General features: G+C 41.1%; 1 protein-coding gene across 1 annotated transcript; it reads right to left on the bottom strand.

Annotated features, from left to right (window-relative positions):
- Positions 1 to 202: 202 nt before the first annotated feature.
- On the bottom strand, positions 203 to 21,065 carry LOC108444484 (zinc finger protein 710-like). Its single transcript, XM_017725684.2, is given in 6 exon segments — positions 203 to 1,289; positions 1,292 to 1,402; positions 1,489 to 1,660; positions 1,977 to 2,168; positions 17,001 to 18,533; positions 20,858 to 21,065. Coding segments are annotated over 6 exon segments (2,082 nt in total). The 5' UTR covers positions 20,903 to 21,065; the 3' UTR covers positions 203 to 1,260.
- Positions 21,066 to 22,076: the final 1,011 nt, after the last annotated feature.

The raw sequence follows: 22,076 nt of genomic DNA, 5'->3' as shown, positions 1-22,076 counted from the left end.
CCTGTACATAATGTTTTAAATATTCTGTACTTTCCAATATTCTGTACTGTACACACATGCTTGACAAACACAGGAAAACTCACCTATTCTTGTTTTCATTTAAAATACCAATTGTTCAACTCGGTTTAAAGCATTGTAAAAGTATTACGAACTGAACATGCTGGAAGAAATGTATGCTGTTAAGTAAACAGTAACGAAATGATTGCACTTCAAAAATGGTTTATTTAAAGAACCTACACACTTTCAACTTTGCCTTAGGGAACAGCATACACAGGTTGTGACACAGACCCATTTCCTTCGAGAGGGAATTACCAGGGCTCGCAATGTCAGTCATGAAATGAGGTTTTTCTTAAAGGATATTTTCATCAAAAGTGCAAAATAAATAGGAAATCAATATAAAGGAACAATTATTCTTCACAAAATATGTGGTTGTTAAACCAAAGATTTCTGAGGAAGTTAAGTTCTGGAGACATTAATGGAGCTTTAGGGTGAGTGGCACATAGTTGTGTGCCACACAGTGAGCAGTAGCTTTGGTACGGGGGCCAAAATATCCATTCCCAAGTTTGTAAATATCCACACTCACTACAACATACTCAGACAGAATTCCATTCATACACCATACTACACTGCTCTGCTGAGCAGACAATTGGCCTAGTGTGTGTATATATTTATATACAGTACATTATTATTACTTTTATCACCTAAGAGTCTTCTGGTGCATTTATATGAGCATTTATAAGTGAAGGCAATGTTAATGTTTGCTGATGGTTGTGGCAATTTAAGTGATTAGTTCGGCTGATTCTTAAGTATGCTGGGATGTTCTGCAGAAATGAAGGCCACAAGGTGGCATACACCCGCAACATGCTTCCTGCCGAATTACAGATGTTTTGCCAGAGTGAGTGTTTATAAACACATCTACAGTTGATTATCTAGTGTCTGTTTTGTATGTAGTCATAATAATCTACAACGTACTGAAGTACACGGGTGAACTTTCAAAAAGACTCAGACTCTGTAACTTTTCAAGAGACTCTTAGCAAAGTCTGTTTTTATGAAAAAGGAGCAGAGTAGTTACACCATGAGAGTGAGTCACCTTCCCATCAATCCTAAAATGTAAGTCTTCATTCTCATGGAGGAACAACTCAGTCAGCCTCTTCTTGATAAGAGCCAGCCCAGGTCATCTGTTAATCAACAGTACTTCAACTTGAGCCCAGTTCAAATAGTGTTCAGGGCGTGTTGTAGCTAGACACATCCTTTCCAAAGTTATAGTAGTCCAGCTCCTGGATGGCCACCTCAGAGAGCTTGGTGAGATTAGGAGCATCATTATTATCCATATGTTCGGGAGTGGCAAAGTTGAAGTTTTCCTCCTCATAGTCCTCATGAGGTTCCAGATCTGGGGGAGCATCTGACAAACAAATGAAAAAAGCAAACATAAAACCAAATTCTTAAATGAAACTTGTGGTTGAAAATTCTTTCTTAGATCTTGTTCACCTTGTCCATCGGGGGAGACATCCATGCCATGTTTGACCTTCATGTGTCGGCTGAGGTTGCCCTTCAGGTTGAATCGGCTAGAGCAGTATGCACACTTGAAGGGTTTGCTGCCAGCATGCAGATGCATGTGACCCAGGAGGTTGTACATTCGGTTAAATGATTTCCCACAGACCTGTAAGACACAATTTGACAAACTTAAAAATGAACAAGTGATGTATAAGATTCTGGCTTGATTTTTTTACCTAAGAACTAAGGACCTAGAGCTAAGGACCTACGGCTAAAGAGCAACAAGCTATGATATATATGCACCTCTGCCAAATACTACAAAAGAAATGAGCAATGTTACTTGGAAATAGTTGTGTATTTACCATATGCTTCAAAGCTGAAGCAACTGATTCTAAGTGAGTTGGAGTCAAACAGTGTCATAATTGATGTTTGTTTACATAACTTCAGTTTGATTTGGGAGGTTGTGTCTTCTGGAGTCTGACCTTGCACTTGAAAGGTTTCACAGGAAGGTGGACGATCATGTGGGTTTTGAGGGTCTGCTTTTGGACAAAGGACTTAAAGCAGACGTGACACTGGAAGGGCCGGACACTGGCATGGATCAGCATATGTCTCTTCAAGTTTGCAGACAATGTGAACTCTCGAGCACATACATCACACTTGAATCCCTTCATTCCCTGGTGATCAACAGGAAGAAACACCAATCAGATCTCAGTGTTATCAGACCTTGATTTAACCATTTAAAGGCCTAGAACCCAAGAACTAAGTTTACAATGTTTTCTATGTAATTACTGTATATCATAGGATTGAAATTTAATGCCTAAAAGCATAGGATATGAGGTTAAGCTCAGACCAGTGACTGATTATAAATTATGCTTATTATATATTAGTTATTAATTATGCTTATAACAATGATTACCTGTTTTTTGGCATGAGCAATCCATTAGCAAACCACCGTTTACATATGTTTCTTGTACTCAATATGCTACAATGCTTTTTTACCCAGACAAATGTGACTGATATGAAAGATGAAACAGAAGTGAAGTTTTCCTTAGTAAGGGTAAGAGTGTGAGTACAAGGAGTGAGGAATGAAGAAAGGTGGCGATTAAGAAAAAAGAAAAGCGAATGAAGTGACAAATGAGAGTTAGGTAGGGAGAGAACAAAAAAGATGTAACGAAAGGCTATCCCCAGTACAATAATGATACAACCTAGTAATATAGCAATTCTAATTCTATATCCAGTTTGGATGTCCAGTCAAAAGTTTGGGAAAACCTAATCATCTTTTCATAATATTAAAACCTTAAATGCATCTGCCTCAGCGTGTAAAATTTCAATTCATTAAGCATATATATTTCCATATTTATTTTCAAAATAAAATTTTAACATCTAAAACTACTGTTCTGAACTAAACTTGACCCTGTTAATAGCTAATTGAGAGAATGCCAGTGAGCAGGGTGTCTACATTAAATAATCTAAAACAGATGTTCTTTTTGCTTCATTTAACATTTCTTTAGTCATTGCCCAATTCCAGTTTAGTCATATCCAATTCCACCCACTAGTTATTACTCCCCCAATCACACGATACCATCAGCGCTAGGAGGGCGACTGCTTTTTATTGAACGTGCTTGGATGAAAACACTAAGCGCCAATTGTGTTACATCAGCTAGCAATCACCTGCTGTAATTAAACATGCAATGAAGTGTGAAAATAGTAATTACTTTCACTAGCAAACTAATCTGTAAGTGATTATGTAAGTTGCTAGTGGTAAAAAAGAGTAATTTTAACATCAGCTATCCTAAATCACTGATTTGGACCCTTACAATAAAATGACCTAATGGCACACCTTTTTTTATATTTAGGGTCTACCACCTGCAATATCATAAAGGTTTCCTCATTAATGACCATAAGCATAGGATATTAAACGTATAAACGTATATAAAAATATTTGTCATTTGTGCTCATCTAATTTAAATCAAAACACAATAAACACTGGATACAGGACAAAGGATTAATCATAATGTCAGCACAACAGCCAGTCAGAGCGCATATTTGTGAACTGCACACCCATTTGGAGAAAGCCTGAGAATTAAGGTAGACCATCTGGTTAAAATAACAAATTAATTCTTGAAATTGTTAGGGATACACCGATACCACTTATTTACCTTCTAATAACTGATCCTTAAGCATCAGCCACTAACTAATGTAGCTTATGAGCCCTGATCTTTTAAATACAACCCCATTTCCAAAAAAAGTTGGGATGCTGTGCAGAATGTAAAACAGAATGCAGTGATGTGCAAATCATGTAAACCATATTTTTAAAGGTGTGTGTATGTGTGTGGGGGGGTGTCTGTCTATAATTTATCATCTACAGTACAAAATAGCATCAAAAGATTCAGAGAATCTGGAGAAATCTCTGTATGTAAGGGACAAGACCAAAAATCATATATAAACAGGAGTCCTCTGAAAACATTTGACGTATTATTAAATGTTGACCAGCTGAAATCATATATAAAACAAGAATGGCAAAACATCTTCAATACTATACCAGTTGATCTCCTCAGGTCCCAAATGCTTAGAGAGTTGTTAAAAGAAGAGGTGATGAAACACAGAGGTAAACATACCCCATCCCAACTTTTCTGGAACATGATATTGGCATCAAATTCAAAATGGGCAAATTAAAAAAAAAAAAAACTAAATTTCTCAATTTCAACATATGATATGTTGTCTTTGTAGTATTTTCCTTTAAAAATGTTTTACATTATTTGCATATCATTGCATTGCATTTGGTTAATGAGGTTGTATATATATTTATATATACTTACAGTGGTGTGAAAAAGTGTTTGCCCCCTTCCTCATTTCCTGTTTTTTTGCATGTTTGTCACACATAAGTGTTTCGGAACATCAAACCAATTTAAACAATAGTCAAGGACAACACAAGTAAACACAAAATGCAATTTGTAAATGAAGGTGTTTATTATTAAAGGAGAAAAAAAATCCAAACCATCATGGCCCTGTGTGAAAAAGTGATTGCCCCCATCGTTAAAACATACTATAACTGTGGTTTTTAAGACCTGAGTTCAATTTCTCTAGCCACACCCAGGCCTGATTATTGCCACACCTGTTCTCAATCAAGACATCACTTAAATAGGAGCTGCCTGACACAGTAAAGTCCACCAAAAGATCCTTAAAAGCTACACATCATGCCGAGATCCAAAGAAATTCAGGAACAATTGAGAAAGAAAGTAATTGAGATCTATCAGTCTGGAAAGGGTTATAAAGCCATTTCCAAAGCTTTGGGAATCCAGCGAACCACAATGAGAGCCATTATCCACAAATGGCGAAGACATGGAACAGTGGTGAACCTTCCCAGGAGTGGCCGGCCGCCCAAAATTACCCCAAGAGCGCAGCGACGACTCATCCAAGAGGTCACAAAAGACCCCACAACAACGTCCAAAGAACTGCAGGCCTCACTTGCCTCAGTTAAGGTCAGCGTTCATGCCTCCACCATCAGAAAAAGACTGGGCAAAAATGGCCTGCATGGCAGAGTTCCAAGAAGAAAACCACTGCTGAGCAAAAAGAACATTAAAGCTCGTCTCAATTTTTCCAAAACACATCTTGATGATCCCCAACACTTTTGGGAAAACATTCTGTGGACCGATGAGACAAAAGTGGAACTCTTTGGAAGGTGTGTGTCCCATTACATCTGGCGTAAAAGGAACACTGCATTTCAGAAAAAGAACATTATACCAACAGTAAAATATGGTGGTGGTAGTGTGATGGTCTGGGGCTGTTTTGCTGCGTCAGGACCTGGAAGACTTGCTGTGATAAATGGAACTATGAATTCTGCTGTCTACCAAAAGATCCTGAAGGAGAATGTCCGACCATCTGTTCATAAACTCAAGCTGAAACGAACTTGGGTTCTGCAGCAGGACAATGATCCTAAACACACCAGCAAGTCCACCACTGAATGGCTGAAGAAAAACAAAATGAAGACTTTGGAGAGGCCTAGCCAAAGTCCTGACCTGAATCCTATTGAGATGTTGTGGTATGACCTTAAAAAGGCCGTTCATGCTCGAAAATCCTCTAATGTAACTGAATTAGAACAATTCTGCAAAGATGAGTGGGCCAAAATTCCTCCAGAACGCTGTAAAAGACTCATTGCAAGTTATCGCAAACGCTTGGTTGCAGTTGTTGCTGCTAAGGGTGGCCGAACCAGTTATTAGGTTTAGGGGGCAATCACTTTTTCACACAGGGCCATGATGGTTTGGATTTTTTTTCTCCTTTAATAATAAACACCTTCATTTACAAATTGCATTTTGTGTTTACTTGTGTTGTCCTTGACTATTGTTTAAATTGGTTTGATGTTCCGAAACACTTAAGTGTGACAAACATGCAAAAAAACAGGAAATGAGGAAGGGGCAAACACTTTTTCACACCACTGTATATACACACAAACATATTATGAATTTGCAAAATCTTTTCATTTTTTTACCTTTTGTTATGTCGCGGCCTTTTTTTTCCCCCCATCAATCTGTACTTACCCCATAATGACAAAAAGAAATTTAAAATCTAGAAATTTATTGAAAAGGAAAATGTTGCATTGACATAAGTGTTTACACCCGTTAATCTGTACTTCTTCTTTGGTATGATGCCAAAAGGTTTGCACACCTGGATTTGGGTTTTTCGGCTATTTGCTGTAGATCCTCTCAAGCTCTGTCAGGTCGGATGGGACCGTCTGTGCAGTTATGTTCAGGTCTTTCCAGAGAAGTTTGATCAGGTTTAGGTCAGGACTCTGGGCCACTCAAGGACATTCACAGATTTGTCCCTAAGACACTCCTGTGTTATACTGGCTGCATGCTTAGGGTTGCTCTTTTGTTGGAAGGTTATCCTTTGGCCCAGTCTGAGGTCCCGCGCACTCTGGATCAGGTTTTCATTAAGAATATCTCTGTACTTACTGCCGCTGTGAGTGGTAGCCTTTCCAGTAGCTCCATGTTTTGTGTACTGTTTTTGCACTTTTTTCATACTTTTTCTTTTTCTCTGTATGCATATTTTGCTTTTTAGTGTCAGTTTTTGTATGTACGAAGGACATGTAGCCTGTTTTCATGCATATGGGCAGAAATAACTTAGTTTACACACGAGAAGAGCTGCTAGCACTCCGAACAAAGGGTCACACCAGCACAACGCACCCCATTCCAGGGGAGCTGGTGCTAAGCTAAAGGCTAAGTTCATGGAGAAACGCTGGAGGTACAAACCATCTATTCATTCAGTGGTGATGGGGAATGTGAACTCTTTGGCCAACAAGACAGACGAACACTGGTTCGTAATCAGCAGTTATACTGGTAATGTAGTCTTTTATGTCTCATGGAAACGTGGCTAACCGGCAACATTCCCGATGCTAATGTGGACATTCCCGGCTTCACCACCGTGACAGTGGACAGAGACGCTAAACTGAGCAGCAAAAGCAAAGTTGGGGGACCTATGCTCTTTGTTAACATCAGATGGTGTAACCCAGGACATGTGACTGTGAAGGAGACAATCTGCTGTGGGGATATTGAACTGATGGCAGGAAGTCTTTGTCCCTATTATGTGCCTACTAGGGAGCTGTCACACGTCATCGCCGTTTGTGTTTACATTCCTCCTCGTGCGGATGCTGTGTGACGTCATACATGCTACCATCACGAGACTGCAGACCCAGCACCCTGAGGCTTTCCTTGCCATCTCAGGTGATTTTAATCACATTACACTGGACTCAATGCTCACACCTTTTTAACAGTATGTAGACTGCCCCACTAGGAAGAACAGGACAATTGATCTCCTTTACGCCAATGTGAAGGATGCATATATCGCCACACCCCTGCCCCCTCTGGGAAAACTTGACCACCACCTGGTCTACCTGCAGCCTCAGTACAAACCCTGTGTCCGGAGACAGCCTGTAACCACACTGGCCTTCAGGAAATGGTCTCCTGAAGCCGAAGCAGCTCTCAGGGATTGAGTCGGCGGAAGAGAGTGTACTGAAGGAGCCATACGGGGAGGACATTGAGGGGATTACACACTGCATAACAGACTGCATGAACTTCTGCATGCACATTGTTGTTCCTGTGAAAACTGTATGCTGCTTTGCTAACACAAGCCCTGGATAACCAGCGATGTCAAATGTCTGCTGAAAAAGAAAGCGTTATAAAAGACAACAACCAGGAGGAGCTTAGGAGTGTACAGAGGGAGCTCAAAGTCCAATTGCGAGAGGCCAAGGAGTCGTACAGGATGAAGGTGGAGCAGAAGTTAAGGGAGAATAACATGAGGGAGGTATGGGATGGTATGAAGACCATTACAGGCTGTAAGCAGAGGATGGACAGTGTATTAGACGGTGCCGCAGAGAGAGCCGATGAGTTCAAAATCTTCTATAATCAGTTTGACTGCCCTGTTCAGATCTCCACAGTGCCTTTATGTCTAGCAGTCACCTCCACACCCTCCCTTTTCTCAGCTCAGCTGTCACTTCAGTCTCTGCCTGCCTGGACATCAACACCTCATCTGCTCCTTTTGATATTCATGCCACCCTCCCGAAGGCTGAAGGCACAGACATCATTGCTCCCTTTACCCTCTCTTCACACATCAACTCATCAGATCTGATCTGCAGCACCACTACACCCCCACCCCCGCCCCGCACATCTTCACAGCTGGTCCGGACAAAGTATGTCCTAGATTCCTTAGGTCCTGTGCTGCTGAGCTGGGGGCACCCCTACAGCACATCTTCAATCTGAGTCTGCGCGGTGGGGGGGGGGGTTGGTTCCCACACTTTGGAAGATATCATGCCTCATTCCAGTATCCAAGGGGGGACGACCCTTCAGGCCTGTTGCTTTAACATCCCATGTCATGAAGACACTGGAGCACCTTCTTCTACACCTTCTCAGAGCCCAGGTTTGACACTTAGTTCGCCTACAGGGAGAAAGTGGGAGTGGAAGATGCCATGCTATACCTCCTCCATCAAGCCCACTCTTATATGGACACGTGTGGTTGCGCTGTAAGAGTCATGCTCTTTGATTTTTCCAGTGCCTTTAATACCATTCAGCCCCTCCAACTGAGAGACAAGCTGGTTAACATGCAAGTGGATCCACATCTGGTCTAATGGATTACTGACTACCTCACTGGCAGACCTCAGTATGTCATGCTGTGGTCATCAGAGACTGTGATCAGCAGCACAGGAGCACCACAAAGGACTGTACTTTCCACCTTTCTCTTCACACTGAACACCTCAGACATTCAGTACAACTCTTAGACATGCCACATGCAGAAGTTTTCTGATGACACTCCCATTGTGGCTTGTGTAAGGGGAGGGCAGGAGGAGGAGTACAAGACCCTGGTGAAGCACTTTGTGGAGTGGTGCCGTGGTAACAACCTGCTTCTGAACACTACCAAGACCAAAGAGATGGTAGCGGACTTTTGCAGGGTTAGGCCACCAACACAGCCAGTCTCTGAGGGGGTTAAAGTGGAGAGGGTAATGACCTACAGATATCTCGGACTGCAGCTGGACGATAGGTTGGACTGGTCAGCCAACACAGACATCCTGTACAGGAAGGGTCAAAGCAAGCTCTACTTCCTGAGGAGGCTGAGGTCCTTTAACATCTGTAGGAAGCTCCTGCAGATGTTTTATCAGACCATGGTTACCAGCTGTCTTTTTTATGCTGTGAAGGAAGCATGAAAAGGAGAGACGAAATGCGACTGGACAAGCTGGTCAGGCGAGCGGGCTCAGTGGTCGCTGCGGTACTGGACTCTACTGTGGTCAAAGTGGCTGAGAGAAGGACATTACACAAAGTGCTCTCCATTATGGAGGATGATGGACACCCACTGAACACCATCACCATGGACAGTAGGAGCATGTTTAGTGGCAGTTTGCTGTCACAGAGCTGCTTAACCAACAGATTTAAGAGATCCTTTGTCCTCAGAGCGAACAGGCTCTTCAACTCTTTCAGGGGGGCCAGCAGAGAAGGGTGGAGAGAAAGGAGGACTGAATCTGAATCTCATGTGGTATATGTGGAATATTTATTCTTGTTATATGTCTACACACTTATTACTATTACTGGACTGTGTTGTGTGTCTGCTACAGGCTGCTAAATTTCCTCCGGGATCAATAAATTATCTATCTTTGCTCGATTCAGCTTTCCCTCAACCCTAAACAGTCTCCCTGTCCTAGCTGCTGAAAAACAACCCCACAGCATGATGCTGCCACCACCACACTTCACTGTAGGGATAGTATTGGGCAGGTAATCAGCAGTGCCCGGTGTCCTTCAGAAAGGATGCTTAGAATTAAGGCCATAAAGTTCAATCTTGGTTTCATCAGACCAGAGAATCTTGTTTCTCCCAGTCTAAGAGTCCTTTAGATGTTTTTTTTCCCACAACTTCCAGGTTGGTTTCATGTGTCTCTTACTGAGGAGAAGATTCTGCCTGGCCACTCTGCCTTAAAGCTCAGATTGGGTGAGTGCTGCAACAATGGTTGACCTTCTGGGAGTTTCTCCCATCTGCACAAAGGATCTTTGGAGCCAGAGTGACCACTGGGTTCTTGGTCACCTCTCATTACTTAGTTTGGTGGGGTGGTGAGTCCTGGTTGTTCCAAACTTCTTCCATTGAAGAATTATGGAGGCCACTGTGCTCTTGGGAACTTTCAGTGAAGCAGATATTTTTTGTAGTCTTCTCCACACATCCTGTCTCTGAGCTTCACCGGGAGTTCTTTCCTCTTCATGGCTTGTTTTTCACTCTGATATGCATTTTCAGCTGTGAGACCTTATATGGACAGGTGTATATCCAATCAGGTGTGTGTCCAATGCCAAATCAACTTTATGACAGCTGGACTCCAATCAAGGTGTAGAAACACATCAAATATGATGAAGTAAAAAATTTTACACGTCATAGCAAAGGGTCTGAATACTTAGGTCCATGCACATTTTTAGTTTTTCCTTTTTAATAAATTTGCAAATATTTCTGAAATTCCATTTTTACTTTGACATTATGGGCTATTGAGTGCAGATTGATGGGAAGGGAAACTTGAATATTGTTTATTTTAGCACAAGGCCGCAACACAAAATGTGAAAAAAGTTAAAGGGTCTGAAGATTCTGAATGCATTGCATACACACGCACACACACACACACACATACACACACACACACACACACACACACACAAAATAGCTAAACCTACACACACACCACAGATAAACCTGTGGTTTACCTACGTATACAAGCATGCAGTAGCTTCTCTGGCTTGGCACGGATGTGAATGTTATTTCCTGTCCAGATTTTTCAATACGCTTGTGCCATACACTCACACAACTCTTACAATCATTAACACTGTTAGCACCTGATGTTTTCAGCTGATTTCTTGGCTTAAATCAAGCACAGGCCCCAAAACCATAGTGCTGTATGACACATATGACCAAAGGAGGACCACTTTCAGGTGGGCTCTCAACCCTTCTAGCAGGCTGTTTATACTAAAGGCTTTCATTACCCTGAGATACTGGTTCTTTCCATCTCTCTCTCTAACCAGACAGAAGCCATGCAACCAGTTCACATGCAGCCTAATAATCCGTTAATAATCCAACTGATAGCTCAATCGGAACAGAATGCATCCATGTATACACTTCAAGATTGAGGCCATTTGGAATCCAATTTCTATCCGATTGAACGAGGTGGGTAATCCTGTAAATAATCAGTTAAATAGAAGAATAATAGCCATGTAAACACCTGTATCTGATTACATTTCCAATCAGAATGTGTAAGTGCGTTGTACGCATGTGTGTTCGCGTCAAGCAAAAGCAGAAAACTCATATACCAGCTTTGGAAATAGTTTATAATGTTCAACATGGCAGGAGCAGAAACTAGTCTGCAGAGGAGACAAAGTTTATGCTCTGAGCTTTAAAAAACAGCAGTGGGATGGGCTTATGAGTCTCAGAACAAGACGCCTTCCTCTTGCCCTTCTTTAATAAGTACACGTAAAGCATGTTTTCCTGAGTCTGCCATATTTTTAAAGTAATTAAAAACTCAAGCGTGCCAACTGAAAATTCATCTCAAACTGACTGGATCTCATGTGCTGTTCGCTGTCATGGTAATGTTTACTCTAAGTGGTAATCTTAAATTGGATTACTTGAATTGAGCATGTAAACGAAGATTTTCTATCAGATTATTAATAGAGTGTGCATATAAATATCTCAATCTTAATCTGTAACCAGAATGTACTTAATCGAATTGGCAAAAATCTTTGCATGTAAGCACAGTCAGTGGGAGATAACTTATTACTGACAGAAGCCTGGCACAGCTATTCAGGTAAAGATCTACTGGTAGTATCAGCTGCAATTAGAGCCAGGCGATATGGCCAAAAATGTTATCATGATAAACAAAATTCATATTGTCATAAGTTTAAAGGCTGGTTTTTGCTCCTGAATGGTTAATTGCTGTTTTAAACTGTCCTTTATGCTCAGAACATGACAAATGCTTGCCACACATTTCATAAATGCTTGGAACATTTCACAAATCTGTCATGGGACAGTGGGAGAAAGTTTCTGATTATCTGTTTTCATCAGCTGGGAAAGCACAGCCATAACTTCAGTAAGTCATAATTTAAGGGAGAAAAACATTATTTTTAGCTGTCTGGTCACGAGTGCTAGGCTTTCCCATTACAAATGCTAAACAAGTGGCCAATAACATTGCTAAACTGTTTGGTTTCTCAACGTCAACTTAGTACGAATAGCAGACATTAGCTGGATCGGTAGGTCAGTGAAGGATCACACTACCTTACTGCATCCATGTTAGAGCATATCACAGTGTTCAAACACCTGCTAGCAGACTACTGGATTTCTCTATAGTAGTTTGAGGGGTGAACTGCAATATGTCAACCCCACACAAACATCCTCATTTTAGGTACGTTTAAACTGAAAGCGGTGCTTTTGTGTCTTGTCTGATCTACAGTATCATCAATTTGGCGTGTTGTCCGAGTAACGGAGCACTGCTTCAAGTTAGCCAGCTGCTACAAACAGCTGGCCTGGAAAGAGCATTCTCCCGCTTTCCAACACTTCACAGCTTCCTCAGTTTACTTTTTTTTTAAATGAGGGCTGTAACTTGCATGAACCCACTTCTTTCTTTCACTTTCATTGCTTGGGAATGTACTAATACTTAAATATGACTGTTCGAGCACTGTAAGAGCGCATTAGTTGTGGGGATGTAAGCTTGTTAGGATGTACGGAAAGAGGTGAGTTCACTTTAGGACAGTACTGTTACGTCACTCAAACTTTGTCACAGGAGAACAGATTGCCAGTCACTCCACTCAAACAGGCAATGTATAACTCCACGCTTCAAACGTTGCTAAAGTACATTTTGCGATTCATTTTACTCATCGCCCTCTCATTCTATTCATGTCAAAAATCTTGGAAGTGCGTGCTCCTGCCGACAGCAGAGTAGTGTCCCTATCTTGCAGTTCAAAACGTCACCTTGGCTTTTGCTACAACGTGAAAGTGTGAGAATGGTGTATTATACTGAAAATGTATCGAACATTTCTTATTGTTCTATCGAGGAACGTTAGATTGCGATAATTACAGTTATCATTTTATTGCCCAGCCCTAGCTGCAATCTTGGTACAGTATCAGTGCAACCCTAGAAATTATGGAGAGTACAAAAGGCCATGGTCATTAGGTCATTCCTATTTTTCTTGGCTGTTTGACCCAACTCTGAACATGAAATTATGGCACAGTAGCAAAATAGAAACCACATGTGGACTAGGGAAAACATGAACTGTAATTTCAAGTTAGCCAAAACATGACTCCTGAAAATTTTCTATTATAAGCCAGCTTTCTTATCAATGTTTCACATTATGACGGGTAAAAACCAAAACACTTTATTCATAAGGCAGAATCAAACCAACAGTCAAGCATGGTGACATCTCACTGCAAAAGGGTTTACATATTCTGCTAAGCACTGGAAAATTTTAGAGCACAAGGGCAAGTCCATTTGCCCACAAAATGAAAGTGGATTTTGTTCTTGTAGAAAACTCTGAGATGATGTGGCAAGATCTAAAGATTGCAGTTCATTAAAAAAACACTCACTGAATCAAAACAATTCTGAACTCTGCATGAAGGAGTGAACTAATATTTCTCCATGGGAACATAAACCTCTTTAGTACCTGGAGGAGGCAGTTGGTTGAAGTGATTGTTCAGTAACTGTTCGGTAAACTGACACATTTTGCAACAAATAGGGCAATTACTTTTTTGCTCTTAGGCTGTTGGTGTAATTTAATGAGGTACATGGAGACCACCTCCCATTTTTTAAATAAAAACATTTTAAACAAAAATTGTGTGCTTTAATCAATTCAGTTCGAAAGTCGTGCAGACTAACAAAATTTCACTCTAAAGCCCACAGTACATTATGTTCTACAGTCAAAAATTGTGATCAGTACATCAGTGTTACTGAATTGTATAAAAATGCGCAGGCATTTTGAGCTTTCCCTGTCTAAATGTAATTAAGTCTTGTCTGATCTAAGATTAAACTAACAATGTCAAAAAAGTGGAAAAAACATAGAAAACCATTAGGGTGCTCACAAAGAGCTTGTACAGTTTCCACAGAAAGCAGTATCAACAGAAACAGATGCTTTCTCTTCATATAATGCCCAACTATTGTTCTCTAAGTGATGGAGCACAATTAAATACCTATGGGGATGCATTAGATTAGTGTTTGTTATACTGAACTAATCATCAGGCATCACTACCAGACCTCAATAATGGCTGAATGCAATCAAATTTATTACAGCAATGTTACAACATGTAGTTTTAAGTCCTTCTAGAAATTAAGTACCATAATTAGGGTCCAAGCACACATGTGCGTAGGACCCTATTGTATTTGCTCAGATTCTTATTATTCTTTCTCTCCTGAAAAACATGTTGTGGAGAAGAGACTGTAAGGCATCCAGACCCCAAACTTGGTGGGTAGGTGTAGTTTGTATGCATCTCGCCAGGCAGCAAAAAGGCCAAAGGGGGCGCTATAGAGCACCAAAACACGTTTTGTTTCATAACTCCTGAACTGAGATGTGCACAGACAAAATTCGTTTTGTGCCTCATTCCTTGGGTCAAGCTAAACAACTTTGCCAATGGTACCATTTAGCTCCGCCCACTTAGATTTTTTGCTAATATGCATAATATGCAAAACCTACTTTTGTGAACTAGTCCTACAATTTTCACTCAATCCTCAATTTTCTGGTATCAGAAAACTCAGAAGAGTCTGATTATCAGTAATTATCAAAAATATCTTGATATTTGCAAACAATATGGGTGCCATATGCTAATTAGCACTTCTGACAAAACTCAAAAGTCATTTAAGACTCTAACTCGAGAATGCTTTATCGAAAACATTGCAACTTCAGAAGCTTATTCTAGACAGGATTGTGTGGATGCCTTTTAATTTTGGTGGGCATATGTCATTAGGGGCGGGGCAATTGCCAATTAACTGTTCCTCAGCATCCGTGCATCCGATCAAGCTGAAACTTGGCAGGCATCATCTACTTCACGTACTATAAGTAAATCTTGAAGGCCAATTTGATACATTGACATTTATGGCCGCCATCAGCCAATCAGCATTCAGCAGGCCTTTGACAGGTTTATCATTGACTAATCGTCATGAAACTTGAATGGTGTCTCTATATGGCCACTTTCTAACAACCAGTCAAATTTCAACAGATTTGGCCATGGGGGGGGCGTCATTAAAATCACTAAATTATTGTATGTTATTAAGACATAATTACAAATTCGTCCAAATGTCTATATGAGTCAAATGTAGAACAGTGTGGAAAACAAATTTGCATTTACAATTACATTTCAAAAATGCATAGTTTTTTAGTAATAATGAACTCTTTGAAAACCAAGCTTTGCAAACTAGTCTCTGGCTTTTGATGCAAACCTTTTGAAATTGGTCTAGAAATATTCCCTAGAATCTCTAGGTAAATAATTATCAATAAAATTTGGAATTTTTCCACCCAACCTGGTGTTGCTCTATCAATTTATCACTGCGACCATGGCACTGCTAGCTTGATTTGCTGTAAGTCAACAGTCTTTTGTCTGATCTTCTCTAAACTTCATGGCTTTATATAAATTCCAAAAGAGATGGGGTCTGCAAAGTTTGGTCCAGATACACCTTTAGGGGGACTCAAAAACACAAATATCTGCAAAAATCTGAATAACTTTGTAATTGCATGTTATGTCAGAAATTGCACTCATTTAGGATATTTTGGATTAAATTTGTTTTGCTTTTCACCAAGGTTGCCTATTTGGTGTAAATGTGACAAACCTATTCTTGCAAACTAGTCTCTGGATTTTTGCCAAATTTTCATCAAATTGGTATCAAATGATTCAGCAGAGACTGATCCTCAATCATTATCAAAAAAAACTTTGCTATGTATTAACAATATGGCTGCCATAAACCAACAAACCCTTCTGGATTAGAACATATTTGACTTAAGGAACTGGAAATGCCTTTTCTGATTATCACAAAACTTTATACATATTTGTAAGAGTATGTATAGGTCATCATACACCCTTCAACATAAAAATAAAAATTCTTCCAGTTGGCCATACGGGGGTGCATTTCCAAATGATATGAGTTTTCAACAAATTTGTTGCTTTAACTTAAGATCCAAGTGGCCTAGACCTGAAATTCTTTTTTGCACTTAATGTTTGGGACATTCTTAAAATGTCAGATCACAAAAACATTCCATTTCTTCTTCATATGTTTAGCTAATTTGCATAATGTGCAAAACCTTTTGCAAACTAGTCTCTGAATTCTTCACTGATCCTTGTAACACTAGTGTCACATTATTATTACATATATTATTATTACAGAAGAGAGGATTCTGCGATAATTATCAAACATTTGAATATCCTTAAACAATATGGCCACCACAAGCTAACAAATCCTTCTGGACTGCAGATGAGCAAAAACAGCTAAAACTCACCAATGATTAGCTTCATTCTCTCATTCTCATGGACAATCTTGACAAATTTTGGACTTTTCATAAATTCTGACTTGCCATGCTTGTTTCCTTTCTATGAACAACTTTTACACAGTTTCCAGTTAGGGCTACTTGGGCGTATGAGTGCTTGGACCCGCTCATCACCGCTTGCCTATTTGCACATATTTGTCATTATATTTATACACTACAATTTATACAGTACAATTACTTTCTTTGCATATCCCAGCTTAAAATAGCTGGGGTCAGAGCGTTGAATCACCCATGGTACAGATCACCTGGAGCAAAGAGGTTTAAATGCCTTGCTCAAGTGCTCAAAAGTGGCAACTTAGAAGATCTAAGCATTGTGTAAAATGTCTAATTATCTTGATGCAGTTCATTTTCCACTACAGACTGAAGGTGGGACCTGCTTATGAGCTCCCATGCTTAAAATGGAATATAGCTGGACGTTATTTGGTAATACACACAGATTCATAAAGACACACAAACACACATAATAACATAGCCTTTCTGTACCTTGGAGGCACGTGCCTGAGGCTTGAGCACTTTGTGCGTGAGCGAATGTTGGCGGAGTTGGTGTAGCTGCAGGAACTGCAGGCCGCACTGGCTGCAAGAAAAGGTGCGCTGGGTCTGGTGTTTCAGCATGTGATTTTGTAGCTGACTGCGGTAGGCAAAGGCCTTACTGCACTGGCCACACTGGAAAGTAGCTGGTCCTTGGTGGCTGACCTGGTGACGCTTGAGGTGGGCATAGGTTGGGAACTCCATGGCACAATGCGAACAGACATGGCAGCGGCCACGTTCATGCTTGACCTCATGGGCTCGCAGCTCACTGGGGTAGGCAAAGCCGCGGCGGCAGAAGCGGCAACTGTAGGGCTTCACGTCTGAGTGTTGTAGCATGTGCCGTTTTAGGTGGCTCGTCTGGGTAAAACCCTTCTTGCAGACAGTGCACTTGTGTGGTCGAGTGCCCTGGTGTGTCAGGAGGTGTGTCTGCAGGTGGCTAGGCTGCTTGAAGAGCTTGCCACAATGTGGACAGGCATGTGGCTTGATGCCATTGTGACCTAGTATGTGTGTAACTAGGTTGTACTTGGAGGTGTAAGACTTTTCACACATACGGCATTTCCAGCGCTTCAAGCCCTCACCCACATCCACGCAATATGACTCATTAATCTGGATGTTGATGTCCAAACGGTCGATACGGCGCCCCCTCGGTGCTTCCCCGTCCACATGCTCACCCCAAAACATGCCCTGGCTGCTCTCATCAAAGTCCCCTACCCCGTCCATATCACCACCCTCATAGCCAACCTCACTAGCCTGGAAGTAGCTGCTGATCTCTTCCCCTCCACCTCCGGCTTTCCCCATCCTTCCATCATCCCCTTCCTCTGGGACCTCGTCAACTCCTCCCTTCTCCTGTGTGTGGTTTCTGTCGCGGGGGGGAACCTCATGAGCTGCATGTGGGTGAGAGTGAGGGTGAGAATGAGTGTGGTGGTCAGATGGTGGGTGTGTGCTCTTGATCTCCCGGACGCAGGTGGCACAGCAATTGTTAGCATGAGGTTTGGGGGCAACCCGGTAGCCAGAGGGATCCATCATCTGCATGCTCTCTCTAGGTATCATGCTGTTCATCATGTGGTTGCAGGATGGGAGCCCTGGGGTTACAGACTCACCTTTGACATGTGAACCTGCATCTAGGTGCCCTGTGGGGGTCTTGCCATTCTCAGATGGCCCCTGCCACCTTCGTTCAGCACAACTTGGATGCATGTGGTTGTCCTCACCGAGATTCACGCCTAAGTAGTCACCGTTAGCACCAATGAGCTGCTCCGCATACTCATAGTCCATCCGCTCACTAGGTGGAGCAGGTGACTCTTTGGGATCTCCAGTGTAGAAACCATTAGGTGCAATGGTGGCACCAAAGACCTCATTCTGGGATATGAGACCCAGTACAGCAGCCTGTGCCAGAGACAATACCACTACAGGGTCTGTCTGTGTCCCCACATCCATTTGCTGGTGCATAGCCTCAGAGTAACATCTGACCAGCCGCTGGGTCTTCTCCTCCTGCAACATACACACACAAACATGTTCAAAACAAAATTCACATGAGAGCAAACATGCTGGATTTCAGTGTTTGCTGAATATTTAACTCACATTAACGGTGTGAAACCAGGTCCTACACTACCTTAAATTATTGCTCTTGATTACGTACCACTACTCCAAGGGCATATATTATTAAAAAGTGGTCTGTAACACATTTTGGAGCAAAACACTTCATATGTATACATATATATATTTATAGTAAGCATAGCCTTAGCTTAAACCTGTAAAAAGAATTGTGCTAATTCATTTTTATTACATAGTTTAATCATAAATGCAAATTACTACTTTCATGTCCATTTGGCACTAATCTCATGAAATGACTGAGATTAACAGTACTTTAACTTTATTATTTACCACCAAATAATACACTAGCATTTAACCGCATTAGGTTACATCAGGTTAGTCACCCTCTTTTCAACTATAACAGCTTCCACTTTTCTGGGAGGGCTTTCTACAAGATTTGGGAATGTGTCTCTGGGAATATCTTCCAGAAGAACATTTGTGAAGTCCAACACTGATGTTGGATGAGCGGGGCTGGTTCGCACTCTTTGTTCTAGTTCACCCCACAGGTTTTCGATGGTACTGAGGTTAGGGCTCTGTGCGGGCCAGTCAAGTTCTTCCACACCAACTTCACCCAACCATGATTTTATTGGCCTTGCTTTGTGCACTGGGGCTCAGTCATGCTGAAACAATAAAGGGCCTTCCCCAAACTGTTCCCACAAAGTTGGAAGTATAGAATTGTCCAAAATGTCTTGGTGTGCTGAAGCATTGAGAAGTCCCTTCACTGGGACTCAAGTGCCTAGACCAACAACCCCAAAGCATTATCTTTCATCCACCACACTTTACAGTTGGCACAATGCAGTCAGGCAAGTAACATTCTCCCGACTCATCCATCAGACTTCCAGAGAGAAACGTGATTTGTCACTTCACAGAATAAGTTTCCACTGCTCCACAATCCAGTGGCAGTGTTCTTAACACCACTCCATCTGATGCTTGGTATTGTGCTTGGTAATATAAAGTTGCATGCAGCTGCTCTGGCCACGGAAACCAATGTCACAAAGCTCCAGCTGCAGTTTTTGTGTTAATGTAATTGCCAGAGGGAGTTTGGAACTTTTTGAGTCAGCAGGGCACTGGCAATTTTTATGCACTATGCGCCTCAGCACTAGGTGACCCCGCTCTGCAACTTTACCTGGTCTGGTCCACTTTATGGTCAAGTTGCTGTGGTTCATGAAAGCTTCCAATTTTTAATAATACAGTTTACAGTTGATCATGGAATAACTACGAGAGACAATTTTGATCTGACTTGTTGCAATGGTGGCATCCTATTACAGTACCATAATCTAATTCAGCTCTTTAGAATGACCAGTTCTTTCACAAATGTCTGTAAAGCTAGACTGCATGGCTAGGTGCTTGATTTTATACAGCTGTGGCAATGGGATTGAATAAAACAGCTGAATTCAATGATTAAGAGTGTCCCAATACTTTTGTCCATATAGTGTATATGAATAACAGAATTGAAGATTAAGACCTAGTTCAACTGAACTCCACTGCACTTTGTTACAGAAAACGAGAATATAAAGAGATATATATCCTTTTTGCCAATATGTTAACCTTTTCATTGCCAAAATACCTGCTAACTCCTCCTGAGTCCTGTACGAAGTATTTGCATTCCTTGCTTTTTATATTCCGACTGTCTTCACATTTAAGAACTTAAGAATGATCTCAAACATTATTAACACCTTTTGCAAATTTTGTGAAAAGTTCAAGGTAGGTAATTAGGTAAAATTAAATAGGGAAAATGACAGTGAAAGAGAGCAAAAATTATGAAGATGGAAAAAGTGCAAGAAAGGAAGAGCAACAGAGTGCAGAAATGATAGAGAGAATGGGGGGGCAGAGTGAGCGAGTGAGAGAAACAGATAGGGAGAGGGAGGGGCAGCACTGAGTGAGGGAGAGTGGGTGAGAGAGAGAGAAAAGGAGAGACAGAGAGAGAGAAAGACAAATAGAAACACACAAAAAGGGAGGGAAAAAGACAAAATGAAATACAAAATGAAGCATTATAAGAGAAAGTAGATTAGATGGTGAAGAACACAAAAACACAGACTGTTGAACCAAACATATTAAAATACTTCTTTTTTTAAACAACATAGTGCCTGTAATTCTGTCATTGAAATAGGTCAATTCAGTGTCTTCCAAGAGAACAATTCTTCACATTACACAAAAAAGAGCACACATACACAGCCAGATTATGCTCTTTGAGGGGTTCCTACGTGCAAAAAGGAACTCACCACATTCTTCTTGGTTTGGGGTTTGAGATGTTTCAAAGATCTCATCCTGAAGCAGAGGTTCACAGTCACCTTCTGGCCGTCCTGCTCTTCACACTCTACTGCTGTCTGTAGCTACACTGGCTCTAACAACACACAAACACACATACTCCCTCTCTCTCTTTTCTGTGTGTTGTTGTTCTCCCTCTCTGTTCTTTCTGTGAGCTTTTTTTCCTCTCTCCCCTCCCCTTCTGTCAGACTCTCTCTCCTATGTGCTTGCTCTAATTTTGCTCTCTCTCTCTCTCTCTCTCTCTCTCTCTCTGTCTCTCTCTCTCTCTCCCCCCTTCTCTTCCCCTCCCCCATCTCTCTCTACCTCTTTCTGGCGCAAGAACGCAGACGCACACGCACACACACACACACACACACACACACACACACACACACACACACACACACACACACACACTCTCAGTGCCCCTCTAGCATAGAGGCATTCTTTCATTCTTTTTCATTCTCTCTCTCTCTGCCTCACACACACAGACACATTTGTAATACTAACATAAAAACACTGTTATATGACCAGTATGTCCAAAATATTATAAACACCCTAGTACTAGAGTGAGAGGAGCAGAGACAAAGAATGAAAGGGAAAGGAGAGAAAGACAAAATTCAGGGCGAGGGGGGTGTAGGGGGAAAAAGGGAGAGTGAATGAGTGAGTGAGGAAATAACATAAAGACATATCATTATGAGCAAAATATTAAAAGAAAAAGGATTAAGAAAGATGAAAAGGATAGGTAGATGTGGTGATGAAAAGATTGCAGGGAAGGACATTGTTCAATGTGTGTGCGCACATGCAGAATTTCCACACTTTCACTGTGCCACCTGTATTAAGTGTGCACTAAGCATGGACAGTTATCAGCTGATGTCTCACCTTTCACTTTTACACATACAAAGAAATACTATGTACAGCTACAGCTTAAATCCAGCAGGGACAATCAAAATACAAAGTAACTACCACTAACTAGACATGTACAAAGTGTTTCATTTTGACAACCTTATTATATTTATTAGTTACACTATTGCTGATTCTCTCTTAATGGATTGCATCTGTATTCACATGCAACTTGTAGAACTGAATGAAGGCTTTAGTCAAGCAAACAATGTGGCAATATTTAAACAAGATCAGCATTATCATTATTATTAATATTTAGTAGTAGGTGTAGAATATTTCTGGTTACACCTC

This window comes from Pygocentrus nattereri, chromosome 15 (assembly GCF_015220715.1).
Source record: "Pygocentrus nattereri isolate fPygNat1 chromosome 15, fPygNat1.pri, whole genome shotgun sequence".
Classification (NCBI taxonomy): domain Eukaryota; kingdom Metazoa; phylum Chordata; class Actinopteri; order Characiformes; family Serrasalmidae; genus Pygocentrus; species Pygocentrus nattereri.
The sequence above is the reverse complement of the archived record's forward strand: the minus strand, read 5'-3'. Positions and strand labels throughout refer to the sequence as shown.